At 44.0% G+C, this 21,444-nt stretch overlaps 1 protein-coding gene across 2 annotated transcripts in view; it reads right to left on the reverse strand.

Annotated features, from left to right (window-relative positions):
• Positions 1-3,540: 3,540 nt before the first annotated feature.
• The window catches only part of LOC144721264 (ephrin type-A receptor 4-like), a 76,625-nt gene continuing 58,721 nt past the window's right edge, over positions 3,541-21,444 (reverse strand). Inside the window, exons 11-17 of one of the 2 annotated variants that reach the window (XM_078598756.1) lie at positions 18,105-18,290; positions 16,466-16,527; positions 15,873-16,082; positions 14,276-14,425; positions 11,962-12,146; positions 6,749-6,907; positions 3,541-5,748 (exon numbers count right to left, since the gene is read on the reverse strand). In XM_078598756.1, coding sequence (XP_078454882.1) covers positions 5,646-5,748; positions 6,749-6,907; positions 11,962-12,146; positions 14,276-14,425; positions 15,873-16,082; positions 16,466-16,527; positions 18,105-18,290 — 1,055 coding nt within the window. In that variant the 3' untranslated portion in view covers positions 3,541-5,645. Of the gene's footprint in view, positions 5,749-6,748; positions 6,908-11,961; positions 12,156-14,275; positions 14,426-15,872; positions 16,083-16,465; positions 16,528-18,104; positions 18,291-21,444 lie in introns of both variants that reach the window. The other variant, XM_078598755.1, reaches the window with a different exon arrangement.

Consider the following 21,444-nt stretch of genomic DNA (forward strand, 5'->3'; position numbering starts at 1 on the left):
TGACCACCACCCTGCATGATACAGCAACAGTGACCACCACCCTGCATGATACAGCAACAGTGACCACCACCCTGCGTGATACAGCAACAGAGACCACCACCCTGCATGATACAGCAACAGTGACCACCACCCTGCGTGATACAGCAACAGAGACCACCACCCTGCATGATACAGCAACAGTGACCACCACCCTGCATGATACAGCAACAGTGACCACCACCCTGCGTGATACAGCAACAGTGACCACCACCCTGCATGATACAGCAACAGTGACCACCACCCTGCATGATACAGCAACAGTGACCACCACCCTGCATGATACAGCAACAGTGACCACCACCCTGCGTGATACAGCAACAGTGACCACCACCCTGCATGATACAGCAACAGTGACCACCACCCTGCATGATACAGCAACAGTGACCACCACCCTGCGTGATACAGCAACAGAGACCACCACCCTGCATGATACAGCAACAGTGACCACCACCCTGCGTGATACAGCAACAGGGACCACCACCCTGCTTGATACAGCAACAGAGACCACTACCCTGCATGATACAGCAACAGTGACCACCACCCTGCATGATACAGCAACAGAGACCACCACCCTGCGTGATACAGCAACAGAGACCACCACCCTGCATGATACAGCAACAGTGACCACCACCCTGCATGATACAGCAACAGAGACCACCACCCTGCTTGATACAGCAACAGAGACCACCACCCTGCTTGATACAGCAACAGAGACCACCACCCTGCATGATACAGCAACAGTGACCACCACCCTGCATGATACAGCAACAGTGACCACCACCCTGCATGATACAGCAACAGTGACCACCACCCTGCGTGATACAGCAACAGAGACCACCACCCTGCATGATACAGCAACAGTGACCACCACCCTGCATGATACAGCAACAGAGACCACCACCCTGCTTGATACAGCAACAGAGACCACCACCCTGCTTGATACAGCAACAGAGACCACCACCCTGCTTGATACAGCAACAGAGACCACCACCCTGCATGATACAGCAACAGTGACCACCACCCTGCATGATACAGCAACAGAGACCACCACCCTGCATGATACAGCAACAGAGACCACCACCCTGCTTGATACAGCAACAGAGACCACCACCCTGCATGATACAGCAACAGTGACCACCACCCTGCATGATACAGCAACAGAGACCACCACCCTGCATGATGCAGCAACAGAGACCACCACCCTGCTTGATACAGCAACAGAGACCACCACCCTGCATGATACAGCAACAGTGACCACCACCCTGCATGATACAGCAACAGAGACCACCACCCTGCATGATACAGCAACAGAGACCACCACCCTGCGTGATACAGCAACAGAGACCACCACCCTGCATGATACAGCAACAGAGACCACCACCCTGCATGATACAGCAACAGAGACCACCACCCTGCATGATGCAGCAACAGAGACCACCACCCTGCATGATGCAGCAACAGAGACCACCACCCTGCATGATGCAGCAACAGAGACCACCACCCTGCATGATACAGCAACAGAGACCACCACCCTGCATGATACAGCAACAGAGACCACCACCCTGCATGATGCAGCAACAGAGACCACCACCCTGCATGATGCAGCAACAGAGACCACCACCCTGCATGATACAGCAACAGAGACCACCACCCTGCATGATACAGCAACAGAGACCACCACCCTGCATGATGCAGCAACAGAGACCACCACCCTGCTTGATACAGCAACAGAGACCACCACCCTGCATGATGCAGCAACAGAGACCACCACCCTGCATGATACAGCAACAGAGACCACCACCCTGCATGATACAGCAACAGAGACCACCACCCTGCATGATACAGCAACAGAGACCACCACCCTGCATGATACAGCAACAGAGACCACCACCCTGCATGATACAGCAACAGAGACCACCACCCTGCATGATACAGCAACAGAGACCACCACCCTGCATGATACAGCAACAGAGACCACCACCCTGCATGATGCAGCAACAGAGACCACCACCCTGCATGATACAGCAACAGAGACCACCACCCTGCGTGATGTAGCAGCAGTGCAACTACCCTCGACTCCTGCACCTCGACCTTGGTACTCATCGAGAAAAAAAAATCATCCATTAGAATTTTTAAAGCCATTTCAAATGGATAACATCATCTCATTTCCTTTACAGGCACAGGATGGAGTACAAAATAATAACCCTACATATTTCAGATGCCCGGAAAATATAGCTAAAACGAGTGTACAACTGTAAATATCGTGATTTGAAGCTTTCGTGACTGCAAGAATCCATTCTCTTTGGTTCTTTCGGTCAAGTCACGTAGGTATAAGCAGTTCCACTACTGGATTATATTCTTTCCGCCTGAGGACGACCGCTTGTGTTGCGATCGAAACGTCGTGATATGTTATTTTTTATACCTACGTGACTTTACCGAAAGAACCAAAGAGTATGTACATATTGTGTTGTCTGAATCTGCCTGCATACTCCGATGGATGAGTGAAGAAATCCTCTCGCAGACACCACCATTCATGGTACAGTGGTTGGGATATCATTACGAGTTTAATGAGAGGCCGTTTTTTAACTGCCCGTGTGAATATGCATAGCCTCAGTTTCAAACATCGACATTGTACGACTTTCATTTGCTGCTGCTGCTACTTTGTGCAGCTCGTTCTCCAAAGATGCCCTCTCCTCACAAGATGACAGAATGTCTTTGATATTAAGTAATGTTTTATTTATTTATGCTCAAGAGAGCTGCACGTCGGGAAGCCACGAGCAATAAGTTATTTAATGCTGACATCTCCATTACAGAGCGGTTCTACACGAGGGGAAAAAAGAAGCGATCGTGTCTGCAGTTGTACGGACAAATCGATGGCAGCACTGTGATAGTGCATTACAATTTATTATCACCCTCTTCGCTTTTCTCACAAATAATTAACTTCATGGTAATTAAAGCTGCAATTATCTGGATGGTTATGGACGTGTCTGGCTTTTTGAAGATGAAGGCGTCGTATTTTTTGTTGAAATGTTGTACGTATGTAATGTATGTTGAACTTATTTCGCACCGTACGTAGCCAACCGTGCTAATCGGAGATGAATGTCATTCAGAATTGACCAAAAAAATCACCAAGGCCAATGAGGTCTAAACCAATGTATTGCCTGCTGATAAATAGTACGGAAACTTCAGTGTAATTCACGTAATGGCGTGGGCATTTTTTGGTGAACTTTTGACAATGCACATAAAATAATATATTTTGTTCGTTTACACGAACGGCATAGTCGAAACTGCTTTAATAATTTCGATTTAAAGCTTTCGTGACTGCAGGGATTCATCTTCTTGGTTCTTTCGGTAAAGTCACGTAGAAGGGAAGTAATAAAATAATAAAAATAAAACATAATAAAATAATAATAATGCTTTAAGAATAATGTTTTAAAGCACGAGCAATATAAGATAAACATTCCCTTTGCACACAAAAAAGCACACGCAAGGAAACAACAATTTAATATAGTGTTTTATTTTAAAAGCAAAAAAAAGCAAGAAGCTGTCATTTAGACTAATTTTAAGCTTTAAATTAATTTCGAAATCCTTTTGAAAAATGTGAATTGAGCATAAAAAAAATTAATAAAACTGTGAAAGTAACATTGTCCTTGATTAAACGCGTAATCACGTGACACATTATAAATTATATTCGCCGATGATGTCATTCCCAAAGGGACATTTCATTTTCTCAAAACGCCCAAAATTCTGATCATTTGAAATTATATGGACCTTGGGATTTTTTTTCTTCTAAACTTGAATTTATGCCACCAAAGCAGTCAAGAGCTTTGCCAGGATTGTTTTTTTTTCTCTTTCTCCGTTAGGCAACTGCACCTGCCAATCGAGGTGGTCTCAACGTGTTGCCACCAAGACCACATTTGTGTTAACACCTGCAGCAGCTCCCTTCGTTCTTTCGAGCCCTGTATTGCCAGGAGTCACTCAGGGTATCTCACAGCCCACATTTAATTTCCACTGGCTGTGCTTAAAAAGCCTGAGGGGCTAAAGAGCAATGTTTTAAAGGGTTATATATATATGTTGGTATACATATTCACAAATGCAAAAAAAACCGGTTGATACTGCATATTAAATTCTGATATTTTTTTGCCGTTTGACAAAAAGTTTTTCTTATTTATTTTTGCATGAATCACTGACGTACAAAGTGCCAATTGTAAACACCGAATGCAGACGTGGAGCGAACGCCGAGTCATTTCGTAGATTAGGGCTGTGATTTATTTACTTATGTACAAATGCGTGAGATTACGTTGTCAAATACTTGGCGCGGCCGCTAAGTGCCGAGGGAGTAATCTCGTAGCGGCAATCGGTCGTAACGATGCCGGCTCACGCCGAGTAAAATATACACGCAGATGAGCACTCCACGAATCTGGCAGAATTCGCCGTGCGTCGCCCTACTGCTATGCAGAAATTAAAAATGGCTACAATGTCACCGTCTTCGTGTGCCACATACACACAACCAGGGACAGGCCCTTTGAGCGTAAAAAAAAACAAAAGAAAGCCAGGCCGAGGCTGGCCTTTGCCGCTGTGTATTCTCCAAAAGCTCTGGTAGTTTATCCGGGCCTTTGTGTTTTCATCAAACACCAAAACCAGAACAGATTGTCAAACACAATGCTTCTCTCCTCTTTCTGAGCGGCCCTTCATATTTACGGTGTTCACAGATCATGTATCCATTCCTACAGCGGATAAATCAAATGATGTGACATTTAATATGTAGAATAAAACAAAACATGCAAATACGAAGTACGTTTTTCTTCCTCCAGTATATCAATGTAACAATAAGTACACGACGAAGGCGATCCAGGTCTAGGTTTACATTTAGGATTAAGCAATAAACATAAATGTGCTGGAAAATAATTATCGAAAACTGACGGTCGCATGTAAGGACAATCAACGTTTCATGTGGCAAATGGCAAATAAATACACGTACATGAAATAATTTAAATAAATACACGAAACATGTGCTAGATCCTACTGCCAAGTTCTCCATTACCCAAAGCTTGCAAGAGGGGGGAAAAATGTAACCTGCCAGATGTGTTGTCTGCAACAAACCGAAAAAATATCGCCAAGCACACTTTCATAAGTTTTTGATAAAATGTTTTTTTGGTTGTTTTTTTTGTTGCAAATTTAATATACACGTAATAGATACTAGAAAAATATCAAATATTTATTGTAAACATGTAAAGGTCAGTAACTGATTGATAAAATTACTGATATTATTTTAGTTTTTTACATAAGTGCACTTCATATTAAGACGTTGAAAAGCACTTCATATCAAAGAAAAGCTTATGTTACACCTTGGGAAGCAATCACTTTCTGCAAAATAATGTTGAGCGATAACAAAAAAATCCATATCCTTTTTTTCCCACTAGAAACTTGTTTTCACCGTCATAGAACAACACACTGCGCGATATTTCAATGTCTCACTCGCTGGACACAATCTCCTTTTGCTGCTTTTGACGCACGTTCCTTTCCTCGGCCGTTGCGACGTGCTCCCCCTGGAAGTGACATTTCAATAGGCGTGCTCGTTGGTTTTCCTGGGTTTGGCCACGTGCTCACGTCCTCACGCCGTTGGCGAGCTGCGATCGCAGTGTCTGAATGCTGGTCATGATCCTCTTCTGATGCCCGGCCAGCGTCACGTTCACTTTCTGCAGGTCTCTGTGAAAGGCACACCGAGTGTCGCGGGTTACACACAATGCAACGTCAAGACTACAGCTCTCCTATGTGTTTTCAGGCAGGTGTTGTCGTCGCTACTGTGGTGCTATGATGTCCCAAGTTTCACTCCATGTGCTGCGAACGTCTTCCGAAGCTCAATTCAGTTCGGCACGTGAAAATAAATGTCAGCGACTGTGTCATGGTATGACCCGAAAACCCGTTGGAGTCATACAGCACAACTGCAAATACCCATGCAATAATACAACATACAACAACTTGCCAACACAATGAACACATTTTTGCATGTAGATAGATGTACATGTTTTGTTACCGATCTAATATAATGTTTTGCACTTGATTATTTTTTAAGAAAAAATATCCTTACTTTGCTTATTAATCTGTATTTGTTTCATTTTATCACTTCTCTTATGTAAAAGAGATGCTTGGCTCAGTGAACTCTCACAAGGTTACATCCGTAAATTTATCAACATTAACGCTTAACCATATCGTTGTAAATTCAAATTTTTCCAAAAAGGCGTTTAATGATTTTAACGAAACAAAGAGACCAAGACCACATAGATTCATAATAATAATAAAAATATCACAACTTTAAGTGGGATCTTCGAAACCCTAGCTTGTAAATGTTTTACTTTGCAAAGGCATTAAACAGAGATGAGTAATGCATGTGGGTGTGGGTGGTCGTGTAGCTGTCAGTACACTGTGCTACAAACCCAGCGACAAGAGTTCATTACCGCTCATGGCCAACACCAATGACGAGTATCTGCACAGGTCCTGGGCCTCCCCTAGGTCGACTCAGCCTCAAATGAGTATCTGGTGCAGTGTGTAAACATCGCCACTATGGAGCCAAATTGCGTGACGTACCGGCCTTCATAGGTGCTTGTTAACAGTACTTGCCCCAAAAGCCTGGTAAGGATATACAGGGGTTATTTTGTCTTGTTTGGTGGTGGTGGTGGTGGTGTCATTTGGCAGTGCCAACCCTTACTCTGGTGTCATCTGTGCGACGGCAGGCCACGACACCAAGCCGGCGTTGGTGAAGTTCTCCTTGTAGCGTCCCATCTTGATGTCATCCAGCCACTCCCCCACCGAGCAGAACATCGTGTACTCCGGAGCCTTCCTCTCCAGCAACGGGTTCGACAGCCTCCTGAAAAAAGTAAAAAATATAAAACGTAACCGTGAGACAAAGTGTACTTTCAGTGCAACTCAATTAACCCGGTCCGACGAGAGATAAAGACTTCACTTCTCATTAAAACAGGGCTTTTATTTAATGTTGCTTCATCCACGGAGGGATTTGCGCAGATAAATTAACTTGTGGTTTGCACAGGGAAATTGATGGACTCAACAAAGGTCACGATAAGAAAGTTTTAAAAAGGCATTTGGAGAGGCAATATCATGCAGTGGGTTGCACACCGCACTGTGAACCCAGTAACCCGAGTTTGATTTCCAGCAATGCCTCTCAGTGGCGAGTGATATCTGACCTGGGCCAAGGTCAACCTTTCATCAACCCAAGGTGACCAGTGTGGAGAAGTATGATCAAGCAACTTTAAGACAAACACAACATGGTGGAATTCATCATCCAACAGTGGATTCACAAAGAGCTATAAATAAATCCTTGAAACACGGAAGACATTCACTACTCTAAATGTAACCAGCTCTCACCTTTTAAAATGTCTCATCTGGTAAGTTCAACGTGTGAAAACTATCACACAAGATGCTCCAGTTTTACAAATTTGTGAAAATATCGTCGTTGTTTTTTTTCCCGTAAGTATTTTATTGGAACAAAAAAAAGATATTGCTGTTTTTGAAATGAACATGCAAAAAGGTTCGGGGAGATGTTTTACCACTCAGTAGTCTGTTTTAGTTTCTCCCCAGAGCTGTCACTTCATTGGTCTTGAGTTGTTTACGGCAATGTGTGCAGGTGCTGTTCATCTACCAATCAACACGGTGACCTTCTCTCCTGCTGCTGTTGCTGCTGCTCAGCACGCAAAGCCCCGAGACCTGCCTTGTCTCATGCCTGGGTCTGTGCCGCCCCTCCGGGGTCGCCTTAACCACCAGGCCTGTGTTGTCTACAACAGCAAGCGTGCCTGCGGGGGCTGATCATTGAGCAGGCAATTGAGTGATGGATGGCTTTCCGTTGAGTGCGCAGTAAATCTAGTGCCATCTCGAATGGGCCGTTTGAAAATCCCAACCTGACGCTTTCGTTTACACGCTTTATATACGAATAATAAAAGAGCAGCTTGTACTGTGAACGAATATTGCAAAAAATAATATTATTAATGAATGAACGGTTGTGCGGAGCGGTGGTGCAGTTTTGAGCGCACTTTGCTACCATGTGAGCTCAGTTTGATTCTCAGTGGCGGCTATAACATCGATGGCAAGGTGATGTATGAACCAGTCCTGGAACCCCCACTAACTCAAGCACTGACCAACGTGGTGAAGTACGGTCAATGTGTTGTGAACTATGTTGTGTACAAAGGACTGGAAAATTTTAATTTCAATTTTTAATCAATCTTTTATCCTGTTTGTCCAAAACGTAAAACCATTATCCTCTCATCACATTGCTACTCACGTTTCTCAAATACGGATGTTCTAACATGTAGAACAGCACAATGACTGTGGCACCTTGAGTACGTAAAAGTCATGTAACGTGAGCTCTATTCACTTCGGTCATCGCCACAGGGGTAATGCTAAGAGACCCTGACACTTCATACATTAATCCACCGCGCTATGAAAGTACCTTCACCAGCACCACGGCTAAATAGTTATAAATTGTCACGATTCAAGGTCACAATTTGCTTCACAAATGAATATTTTTTCGTTTGATTTTCATCCTCCCATTTATATTATTTCTTTACTCTTTGGTTCTTTCGGTAAAGTCACGTTGCGATCGAAACGTCGTGATTTGTTTTATTTTATTTTATTTCTACGTTGCGATCCAAACGTCGTGATTTGTTTTATTTTATTTTATTTCTACCTGCATTACTTTACCGAAAGAACCAAAGAGTATGGATTCCTGCAGTCACGAAAGCTTCAAATCAAGATGACTATTTCTTTGTTTGTCGTATGTCTGTTTGTACAGTTTTGCTCACTCCATATGCGCTTGTTTAAATGTATACCACGAGTATATACAAAATGTAATGAATTCTTAACGTGAGCCTGAGAATGCATTTTTGTCACTCAGGCAGTGCAAATGTTAAATGCCTTGTATATGCGGCAAATTATTTACCACAATTGCGGGTGTCCCGCTCATAACTGACTCTGCAAAGGCAGGCTATTACCCATTGCTCAACCCACCTTAATTATATTTATTTTGGCCTTTCCTTCTGCCAATGATCAAAGGTTCAATATGGCACAAGATACGCATCGCGTGCAAGGAAGCTGTTAACACGGATGGGGTGCTATAAGGTAATATCAACAAATTCCATCGCACTTTGCGCCTGTGCCGGTTTCCACGTGGTTAAGGAAATAAACCTTTGGAACAATAATGCAGTGCTTGCAGCAACACATGCTTTGTACACACTATGATGGCACGCTATCAATAAAAAAAAACTTTAAAAAAATCTACCATCATGATTTTTAAGAAAACACATCTTTTTTTAAACCCATATAAAGATTGACGAATCAGTAGTGGAATGTCTATTATCTCTGGCACATTCTGGCCAATTTGTTTAATAAGTTAAGGACTAATGAATAATGCAATTCAGGTCAATATTTATTCAAACAGTCTTAAAGCAGTGCAGACTGATTTAAAATTCTGCAGCGAAAAGACTAAAACTTTAGGAATACTTTTTTTGTTATACTCCATACTTTGCCAAAAAAATTTAATCTTGTATATCTTTTAAATTGCAGAACTGTTTTGCCATTCGTTCCAATTCTGACACTTTCAGAGCTGCAGTTATTGTGACCAAATTCATAACAGACTCACCCACATCTATTTGAACCAGAAACAATGATCTTATCCTACGAGATAATAATAGTGGGGACCGTGATGACGGTCATTGTACATAATGAATGGTGGTGCGGTGGGTGACGAAAATGGATGATGGATAGCCGTTAAAGAGCGACGCAATTCTAAATCTGGGCTCTGAGAAATGCAACCAAGGGTAACCAACACCGGTGAGTGCCACAGCAGGGCACAAAAACAGGTTCGGCAAATCGAGCGTGATAATAAACCCCATCGCTCGCCTCGGAACCTTATTCACCACATACCCACCGTGCCCTTCACCTTCAAGTTAATGTCAGTAGGTAAGGTCACTAGAGGACTGGATGCTCTTTTCTCACAATGCCATTCAGCCTGGCCCCTGTCTGCCGAACCCTATCCGCCCCCTTAAACACTTGCCCACACACTCGCAAGGCGGGGAGCGGTGGGGGAGATCGCCTTGTTTATTGCGCCACGGCCTCGGTGAGTATTAACGAGGGTCATCACGAGGCACTTAACGGCTTGCGGGGCTGGCCGTACCTTGTGTTCCACTTTGGTATTCTTAGGTTTTTTCGGGAAAGTCACGTAGGTAAAAAATTAAAATTAAAATTAATAAAAGTTAAATAAAAATTTAATAAAAATCACGACGTTTCGGAGTTTCTCTTACTTGATACAGCTATCGTGCTGTGACGGTTCCACCTGAAGATGGAAGCTTGTGTTGCCTCCGAAACGTCGTGATTTTTATTTTATTTTTATTTTACTTTTTTTAATTTAATTTTAATTTTTTACCTACGTGACTTTACCGAAAAAACCTAAGAATATGAATCCTTGCAGTCACGAAAGCTTCAAATCTAGAATTTGAACTTTGATAGTTGATCGGGGATGACTATTTTTGTTCATGCATTACTACCTTTACAGAGCCTGCATTGCATGTGGCACATATTTGCAAACTCGGTGACACAAACATCACGAAAGAAGACGATGAATATAACGTCATGAAATAAATAAAAATAATAATAACTTACAGCCCTTAGTCCATCCACTGCCAAATGAAGGCCTCCTTCTACGAAATAACTTACCAATAAATAAATTAGTTTGAATCAATATCAATCTACATTGACACAAATTGTTGCGTGTATGTTTTTACATAATATACGCGTATTGACTACACCGCAAAACAATTTGTATTATGCTGTTGGATATAAAGCACGTGAAAACCTGGCCAATGATGATGATGAAAAATAGGCTTGGGAGGCACGTATGAAGAGAGTAACAGGCAGCCCTGCAGGTGCATTCCCTTTGAGTGGGGGAGACTGCTGATGGGAGGTGAAGTTGCTGCCACAGAAAGTAGCGCTGGTTGCTCAGCAGGGAGTGCTCTCACACGTAGGCGAGCATTCAATCAAAGCCCCAGCTGGAAGCCAAGGGGCACGATGCTGCAGATTGTGCTGTCTTGTGGTCCAGACATTAAACTCAAATCCAGTCTGCGCCGAGGACATTAAACACCGCAAATCTTTCAGCAAAAAGAGCACGGCTGTTAACCCCCTTGTCCTGACTAAAAAAAAAAATGTCAAATACTCGCCGGGCCGAATCCTCCGAGTGAGCCAATTCTCAAAGTCAAGCTTTTAAAAATTCTCCCGTCAATGTTAAATATTTGTGTTGCACGTCTCTGCAAAAGGACGTGCACACATTCTCGATGGGAAATTATTCTTAACACGGCCTGTCCAAATCGCTCGTCTACTGCTACTGCCATGGTTACTGTTGCCGTGAACGCCACTCGTTGATGCCTCCACGTGTGTTGAGGACCCGGTCTATCAGACGAGGCTGCTACGTCTCATCCGTACTCTGTTCAACCACCACACTGCGGGTCAAAACAATTCCCCCTCTGATTATTATTCCCTCACACTGCGCCATTTTGGAATTCCCTCCCATCACCTCTGTTCCCAAATCCTATAATTTTGCTCAATTAAACAAACGCGTTAACTCTTATCTATTACAACTTTAATAGTGCTTAACATGTGGGTTTGTTGGGGCCAATATTATGATTCACAGTTGATTTTTTTGGGTGAAGCCAGCCCAAATAAATGTCGTTAAGACCCCACCACCATCCGACATGGCCAAACTATTTGGCCGGGTAACCACGTGGCCTAATCCAAGGAACGACGATTAATTTTAACAGCGCTTGGCATTCTGGGGCCATTGGGCTTGTGCGCAGTGACTGTAGTCTAATAAATGAAAAAATAAACCCACGAGAGAGAAAAAAAAGATGCGGTGCGACTCACTCGCTGCCAGGCTGTGCAACGGCGTGCAGGCTGGCGGGGTTCTGCAGGAGCTTGTCCAGGTAGGCGAGGATCTGCGCGAAGTTGGGCCTCTCTGTGCGCTCCTTCTGCCAGCAGTCGAGCATGAGCTGGTGCAGCGCCGGCGGGCAGTCCATGGGCTCAGGCAGCCGATATCCCTCCTCGATCGACTGGATCACCTGCACGGCACAGCCGTCATCCCGTCGTTATTGCCCCTGGCTCTTTGCCTGGTCGGCACACCGAGTGCGGGTAAGTCATCAGCATCATCACCACCAGGATGTGTGGCTCACCGATATTCCAAGTTCTTTCTTTGCATTGGACTATTGTTATTCTTAGGTTTTTTCGGTAAAGTCACGTAGGTAAAAAATAAAAATTAAAATTAATAAAAGTAAAATAAAAATAAAATAAAAATCACGACGTTTCGGAGGCAACACAAGCGTCCGTCTTCAGGTGGAACCGTCACAGCACGATAGCTGTATCAAGTACTTGAGCACTTGATACAGCTATCGTGCTGTGACGGTTCCACCTGAAGACGGAGGCTTGTGTTGCCTCTGAAACGTCGTGATTTTTATTTTATTTTACTTTTATTAATTTTAATTTTTTACCTACATAACTTTACCGAAAAAAACCTAAGAATATGAATTCTTGCAGTGACGAAAGCTTCAAATCTAGAATTAATTGACTATTGTACTTGCTCCCTTTCACCGATTTATTTTCACGTTAATTCGGTAACGAAGCCATTTGGAAACCTCAAAAAGCAGCAAACAAAAATGCCCGAGCATGGCTTGCAGAAGATATTTCAAAGGACTTTCACCCCTGCAAAATCCTTCAAGTGGCCTTTTTATCCTTTACACAGTAGAAGGCATACATTTCTATGCACCCTGCTCTGAGATTGCTTGTAGCTTGATGTCCAAACCGTTATTTTGAACTCTCAGAGCAGGAAATTAACCAAATCAAGTGCAAAACAATCGAATTTAATGATCGTCATTTTTTTTTTTTGCGCGTAGTTACCGGTGATCCAACCGAGACAATCGATTCGCTACGCTTGAGAAACCAGTTTAATCAAGGGCAACCGTCCAGATTCAAATCCAGGACCTCGACGGTGCTGGTTCATTGCCCTGTCCCATGAGCCATATTATTGTGTGCCCCACGTAACAGTGCATCACCTGGTTTGCAAGTAAATGTGGGAGACTGGCAGATGTGGAACGATGTACCAAGGGTGGGCTGTGAGGCATGGCAGCCTCTGTTTTTCCCCAACAGCTGGCAATGCATGCGTGAAATTTCTGAGCTTTTGTTATAGAGATGTGCGGCACTTCTTAGTTGACGTTCTTTGTTATTCGGTCCACGGCGCTGCAGCTTACGTGAGCCATCACTCTCCCCCCCGTTTCTCACCGCTCCTTCGCGCGCGAGTACAGCGCAACGCTGACGTACGGCTCCACTGCAGCGATGTTATCAGACCCGTAGTTCTGCCTTACACCTGGGTATATGAGTATTTTCAGGCCGTCTTCATAAAGGTTTTAACATGCGAGTGCGTAGAGACGTGCAATTTTACAGGACGAAAAAAATCCACATTTTGTTAGATTTTTTCCACAGTTAAATTAAATATACACTTTGTAAAGATGCATGATTAAGAAGTACACACATTGAATTATGCACATATTTATTTTCACTATGCCCAGGTTATGTGTGGCTCCAAAGTAAATGTGATGCTTTAATAGCTTAACTTACAATTCTAACTTCATGCAATATTCTGCATAGGTGTGCCACTTTAGAAGCATTAGTGAGTACAATTTAAGAGATTGCACATTCAAATCGATTCCATCAATCGCTGTGGGCAGGGGTGATCGGCTCATCAGCAGAGTTCTTGTATGCGGTTAAGGGACTGAGGATACTGCCGAGTGAATGTGAATTCATGAGCCCACTCGGTCATGATGTACAGACTTTTCATATCTCAAATGGGATACATCGCCGACCCAAGCCTAGTGTTTCGTATTAAAAGCTCCTGCAACAGAATTTCATATTCCAGCAGAGACAACGGACAAAATTGGCTTTTTTCGTCTCCTATTGAGCTCTGTTTCTTTGCACAATTGAGCCACTCGCCAGCGGTGAGACTCAATGAGGGTAATCCAATATTGTACACAAACTGCTGCACAGACGAATTGATCAGATTATCTGTCCTGCCAGGCTCTGATCGTGCCCAGCATGTCATCCGCAGCGGCAACTATATTAAATGAGAATCAGGTCGCTTTTGATTTTTTATTCCGCTGCCTATTTATTGCCGTTATTTATGTTCACTCACGTCCTGGTTGTTCATGTCCCAGTAGGGCCTCTCTCCGTAGGACATGACCTCCCACATGAGGACTCCAAAGCTCCACACGTCGCTGGCCGATGTGAACTTGCGGAAGGCGATGGCTTCTGGGGCCGTCCAGCGGATGGGGATCTTGCCGCCCTGCACGCAGCCCACAAACATTCGGTGTTCTTACGAGCTTGTGACTCAACATCATAACCACCATTGGCAGCAGCAATTATCAATCCGCTGCTGGATGAAGGCCTCCCCAAGTCGTTTATATCTCTCACGGTCTCACGATGCTACAGTCCATCCAGTAGCTGCGCTTGGCTTCCTTGAGTCACCGATTCATTTCCACTGCCTTTTGATGAATAGGGTGAAAGTTAAAAGGTGCAGGTCTGCAATTGCTCGCTCACACCACTGCGAGCAGAATGGCCTCCATTAGAGGGAGCTCAGGAGGGCACCTCTAGAGGGAATTTGGCTTACTTTGCATGAGTTTTAATTAATATCAACATTTTATTGTAATTACTGTACACACAACTAATTAGTGATGTTCAACAAAAGGCAGTGGTAATGAATCATCAGACACTCAAGGAAGCCAAGGGCCCTCCACTCTTTGAGGTATTGTTTTGGAAGGGCATAGAGCACAGGGATGGGGATTGGGGAACGCGATATTGTTGTGTATCATTGTCTTCTAGGTGCACAAAATCATTTCTGAGATAAAAAAAAATAGAAAATGGAGGTAAAAAAACTCCCAATCATTGTTTTTTCTTTGCCCATTTGGTGTCCTTGCATGTGGGGGGAAAAAACAAAATAACTCAAAGCCAGAGTCAAGTACGAGGGATCCGCTGCATACAAATGATGCAACTCATCTCGAAGAATGGTGACTGACAATGACCTCCTGAATTCACATCCAAGCCTCTCGGGTGGTGGGTCTCAGCAAGTCCCAGTGAATCTGCATTTTCACTCTGTGCCTCAGGCATGAGCCGCAGCAAATCTCAAATAATCTGAATCATCGCTTCACTAATTCAATTAATACGTATCATGAGTGAATCTCATCCCACGCCTCCAATTATCACGGTTGGCAACGAACGGTGCAAAAGAAGTCCAACATACATACATTTCCGATTCTGGTGTCAATGCTTAGGAAACACGAGTGTAATTGAGTGTCAGTGATTCTGGAATCGCATTAAGTCTGAGTGAATGTGAATCTCCACTGTGAGTCTCTAGGCTGGGTGGTGATGAGTCTCAGTGAGTGAGTGTGAATCTCCACTGTGAGTCTCTAGGCTGGGTGGTGATGAGTCTCAGTGATTGAGTGTGAATCCCCACTGTGAGTCTCTGGGCTGGGTGGTGATGAGTCTCAGTGAGTGAGTGTGAATCTCCACTGTGAGTCTCTAGGCTGGGTGGTGATGAGTCTCAGTGAGTGAGTGTGAATCTCCACTGTGAGTCTCTAGGCTGGGTGGTGATGAGTCTCAGTGAGTGAGTGTGAATCTCCACTGTGAGTCTCTAGGCTGGGTGGTGATGAGTCTCAGTGAGTGAGTGTGAATCTCCACTCTGGTCCTCAGGCTGTGCGAGGAGCGTGCGGGGGGCGGGGGGGGGAGCTGCTCACGTGGGTGGTGTAGACGGCCTGCGGATCGTCCTCCAGCCCCCGTGACAGCCCGAAGTCGGACACCTTGCACACCAGCTTGCTGTTCACCAGGACGTTGCGAGCGGCCAGGTCGCGGTGGATGTAGTTCATGTCGGACAGGTACTTCATGCCGGCCGCAATGCCCCTCAGCATGCCCACCAGCTGACCCACGCTGAACTGCCCGTCGTTACTCTGCACCGGGAGCAACACGGAGTTGGTTACTGAATAAAAATCGCTCACAAAGACCTGTGGAAAGCAGGTTTTCTCACGCAATTGAGAAAAGGAAATTTAGAATGCAGGGACGTAACCGCACACCGTAAACCACCGTGGCATGCCAGAGCTGCTCCCTTGCTCTCATATCGGACACTTGGAACATATGGTCTGGGTGGCAAGAGAAACGGCTCAGCTGCTCTTTAAGTTATTAAAACGCCCATGTAAGCGTATTCATAATGTGAAATTGCCTCCCAAAGGTGGAAAATTTAAATTCAAAATGCAATGTTGCCTAATTAATGCCGATCGTTTATTTTTAGAGCTATCATGGTTATTGTAAATAAAAATAATTTTACATCTCTTACCCGTAGAAATCCATCAAGAGAACCATTTTCCATGTACTCCGTTATGATCATCACCGGCTTGCCTGTAAAGGGACAGCAAGAGACACAGGTGCTCAGTTTAATATTGGCACATTTTGTTGAATTGAAATGAAAGCCCTTCCCCATACTAAGTAACAATTATGGGTCTGTCTGTAAGATATATCACAATGACAACCCCTATGCAGATGGCATGGCCTTTTAGAGGGCATTAGGATGGATCTGTACCAAGTGAACAGCACGTCATTCTTTGTCATGGGATAATTGTGCATTTAGGCATCCCGCTGTGCAAGCGTAAATACCCATCGTGTTGTGTCCATGTGTTTAGTTTATGTAAGGCCCACCCAGTGTATTTGTTTTGGTGTTTGTAAGTACACACATGAGCCTCCTTATTTCTCTATCTCCGTGCAGTCCAGGATGCATAAGTGTGTTGTACATGCTCGTTACGGTCTGTGCCTGCTGCTGCATGCGTGTGCCTTGTTACATGCGGGGAGCGGCAGTATAGCGGTTATCGCGCTGTGCTATACATCCGGCGACCCGAGTTTGATTTATCGCTCAAGGTCAACACTAGTGACGAATATCTGAACTGGACCTCCCCTGGGTCGACTCAGCCTCAAACGAGTACCTGGCGCAGTGTGTAAACATCGCCACCGGAGAGACAAAGGCGATCGGGCGTGGTGCTGGTCACCCACCCCCTCATGTGCCATGCCAGCCTCTAGAGGTGCTATTCACTAACAGCACTTGCCCCAAAAGTCTGGTAAGGCTATACGGGGAATCTTTGTGTTCGTATTCTTTGTGCCATCTTACACGTGTACAGGGATTTGAGCTAAGCTCCTTAAGTGCACTACGATGCTAGACACCGAGATTCAATTCCAGCACACGCACGCCAGTTACAGTTGATATCTGAGGCTGCGCTGGGCTTCCCTACAGGTTCACCCCAGCCTAAAATAAGCACCCGGCACGATGCTCGTCCAAGCGCTGGCGGGAACAAGCGTAAAAGATCTAACCGCCATTTGTGCACTTCAGCAGCATTAATACTCATCATTAACAGCAATTATGCCAGCAGTCAATCCAGCATAAGAGTGTTTTTTTTCTTCCAATTATATTCCATTTGTGCTGTTTGAATCAGGGAATAGGAACACTGAATTTAGATTTGGAAATCTGCAGATAAATGCCTTGAAAGATGACATTATAGAAGTAATTCTGAAGTCATATCGAATCCTGTTATTTGCACTAGGGTCACACATTTCAGTATCCTATGAAGACAATTCATCACCTTTCAAAGTGCATTTTTTTTCAGCAGAAAAGCGGGAGTCAACGAACTTGAGTTAAAAAAACCTCGTGTAATAATACTTAGTCACTGATGCCCAGCCGGAGACCACCAACTCACTACGCTTGCGAACTCGGTTTAATCATCAGTGGTAGTCCAAGTTCAAACCAAGAATCTCAGTGATGCCGCCTCGCCGCTTCGACCCTTGCGCCTCCCGGCCACCTCCAAGCGTTTGCGCATCTCTCGAGTCCACGCACGAGAGTGTGATTGTGTCTCACTCGCTCACTCGCTGCGTTCGTTCCCGTGTGCCCGCCCGCCCGCGCGCCCGCCCGATCGGTGCGCTCAGCGACTCACTCTTGGTGACGACCCCCTCCAGGCGGATGATGCTCGGGTGCTCAAACTGGCCCATGATGCTGGCCTCGCTCAGGAAGTCCCTGCGCTGCTTCTCGCTGTACCCGGCCTTCAGAGTCTTGATGGCCACCGGCGCCTCGGCCTGGCCCGGCACGCGCAGGCGGCCCCGGCACACGTCCCCGGACTCGCCTGCAAATGCGCCATCACCGTCAGGCTCAACAAGCTGCTGAGGAGTTTGGTCCACGTACGCTTTGCACATAGCCTCGTGCCGGACCGCCCGCTTGTTGTACGAGAGGCCCATAGGCTCTGCTCGCGTTGAAATTCACGACGGATCGAGATTTTAAATAGCTTTTTTGTTTACCATGGTTGCTGAACGTAGGTGCAAAGGCAACGAAGTTCAAAGGAGTTAGCAACAAACAGGACTGTTTGTGTTGTAATGAATGCGATTCATTAAGTTTCTGAATTCAGCAAGATTATAGGAACTCGGGAAAAGATTGGCCTCTCTTTACAACCGACAAATAGCCATCACCATCACCTGTCTCACTCATTGCCCCTCCTCTAGTATGAAATCCTAAGAAAACTGTATGATTCCATAATAATAATAAGCAAGTCTTAAAGCATCCTCTTTTGTAAAAACAAAAAGTCTGTTAAACATGTGCTACATCTCGTTGAGCTATGTAAAATCGATAGGATCTCAAAAGTTCTAAAGAACACAACAGGATAATTCATGAGGGTTTCACAACATAGCAAAGTGCTGTGGGAGGTGTGCCTTAGGCAGAATGCAGCTGCCAAGTTAAGTTTTGGGACTCCAAACCCACAGCCAGACAAGTGTACTAACTGTGCACAAAGCAACTTTAACAAAAAGCTGACGGGTTATGTTGACACAATTACTTTGGAGAAATCTGTAGGTCCATTATACATTGGTTGACACTGCAATTTGGAAATGCGTTTTTTCCATACATTACGCATAATACAGTACTACTTTTCGACATTAATTAGCCATTTCCTTCCAGTGTTCGTCCTTGTTATGAAGCTTATACTCGATACGATTCGGAGCTTGCCATTTTAGAGGCATTGATCTATACTTTTAAGACAGCGTGATCGTTCGTCGGGGTTGTGGGCACTGTGGACTCCTTGAAGATTCCTTGGCCGAGACGCTCATACATGGAGGGTTTTAAGAAATAAATCAATTGCAATAAAATATCAAGCTGCGTTGAAAAGGCCAACCTGACCGAGTCAATAGCTTATCTCACAGCCTGCGGTTGCTTTGACGCACTTTAAAGAGAACCAGCAAATGAAACAGAATTATTTTAAGCTCGAGTTGTGATATTGTAATATGATTAGTCCGTCATACACACACAAACACGTAAAGTAGACCGTAGTTTGTGACCTGGCAAGCGATCGGCAACAAATAAATACATGAAATATAAATATGCGACATATTTCACGATACGCATGTATGTTCAACTTTTTTTTTGCACTGTGCTAATCGGAGGTGTTTTACTTGACATAAGATAGGAAATGCAGCTGTGTTGGAAACTGTTTAATGTTGTACTACTATCGGGATATACATAAAAGATGACATGCATGTCTTGTATCAAATGCATGTTACGAAGTGCACATTGTAATCTGTGTGCGTGAATCCACCCTTTTACTTTTTAAATGACATTGGCAGTCTGGTCTTTCATCATACAACTACAGCGATCGTTTGCAAGACTGCTCAGCAATTCAATATACTCAGGGAATCAAAACTGCATGAGATGAGATGTAACCACTCCTAATTAGAACCTTCTGCCTTGAGCATTAATTACTTCTGGGTTTTCTTTGACAGCATACATTTTATTCGAGTTTATTTTGACAACCGTTAAAAACCATCGTTAATAACATTCACACTGAATAGCTTCAGGAGATGACACCATGATGGAACGCATACTACCAAAAGTTAACCAATATGGATTTCCACACTGCATCCTGTAAGAATATTAAAACCGACAACAAGTACGCCATCATAGTTGCAAGCTTGTCAAATTCGTAAAGAATGTTATTCGTTTCAAATCAGTAAGGATATTCTTTGAAATTATATATAAAGTCTAATTGGGACATGTTTAAAACAATGGTCATTCAGTTTATTTACAGAAAATATGCCACCAGTCTGAAACTGTTAAAGATGTTTCCTCTGATGCACACACACCCAACATCGTGGCAAGACAGGTGGCTGAATCTACTCGTAAAAAAACACGGCCTATATCGAATCGGGAGTCAAATCTGCGAATGTCAATAACTGGGAGAGGCATGATCGTTAGTGAGAATATGCTTGCGAGTATCACTGAATAGGAGGTGCAGGGTGGATGGGGCGGAGCTCAAACGCGAGAGTAATGAACACACTGAAAGCAAAAACAGATGCTCAGCGGCAATTACTTTTTGGGAGGTGAAATATTCTGCTCGAAATCTTATATTGCCTTTAGGTATTGCAGCTTGCTCGCTCATTAGTCAAAGCCATTTCACAGTCCAGCACGACGCCTCGTCGCAAAGTGAAACTTTTTAACGGGATTATTAAACCAGGTGCTGGTTTTTTTTTATTTCCACCACCCAAATGATTTGCTACAAATTTAAAGCTCAGATGTTAAACGCACTGGGGCGCGTAATTGTGCAATTACTGAGCGATTTAACGCTATATGTATTATGTTTTGCTTTTGGTCGTTAATGGCAATTAATAAACACTACATGTGTGCTCTATATGCCACTGTAAACAGAATCAAGGCTGAACGCTGAATTAATTTCTTGCATTGCGGATATTAATTGTAATATTTATCGCAATACAACGAGCAAATCTCACGGCAAAAAATAATTAAATAACTATTTTTCCAGGGACATTAGTTAATAATTGCATTCTACCCATGCCTGACTGGTAGCATTGATTGTTTTTTCTATATATAGTGGCTTTATTGTAATACAGATATGAACACGAATGGTTTCGAATGAAGGAAAGTGGTCATCAGATATTGCATTTTCTAGCTTAATTTTCATGTCCCAACCCTTCAGATGGCCAACACACCCTTCGTAGCAGGCTTCATCGCAACGCGTATTGGAAATCTTTGTCACGATCTTATCATCTCTATGGCGAATATCTCTAAGCAACAGTCATCTGCAGTAAATGTCCCATTTACCTGGAAAACTTTGAAGTGCCAAGAAAAGACCTCGTATTTTTGTCGAAGCGGTATCAAGTTGTATGCTCCCCTGCACAAATGAATTCAAGTTTTGTGGTGCTCATTTCCACCAGTGAATATTCCACATTTCTAAGGACAAAGGCCAGCCTCACTATAGGGTAACCATTATGTGCTTT

Source organism: Lampetra planeri, chromosome 11, assembly GCF_965212315.1.
Source record: "Lampetra planeri chromosome 11, kcLamPlan1.2.h2, whole genome shotgun sequence".
NCBI lineage: Eukaryota > Metazoa > Chordata > Hyperoartia > Petromyzontiformes > Petromyzontidae > Lampetra > Lampetra planeri.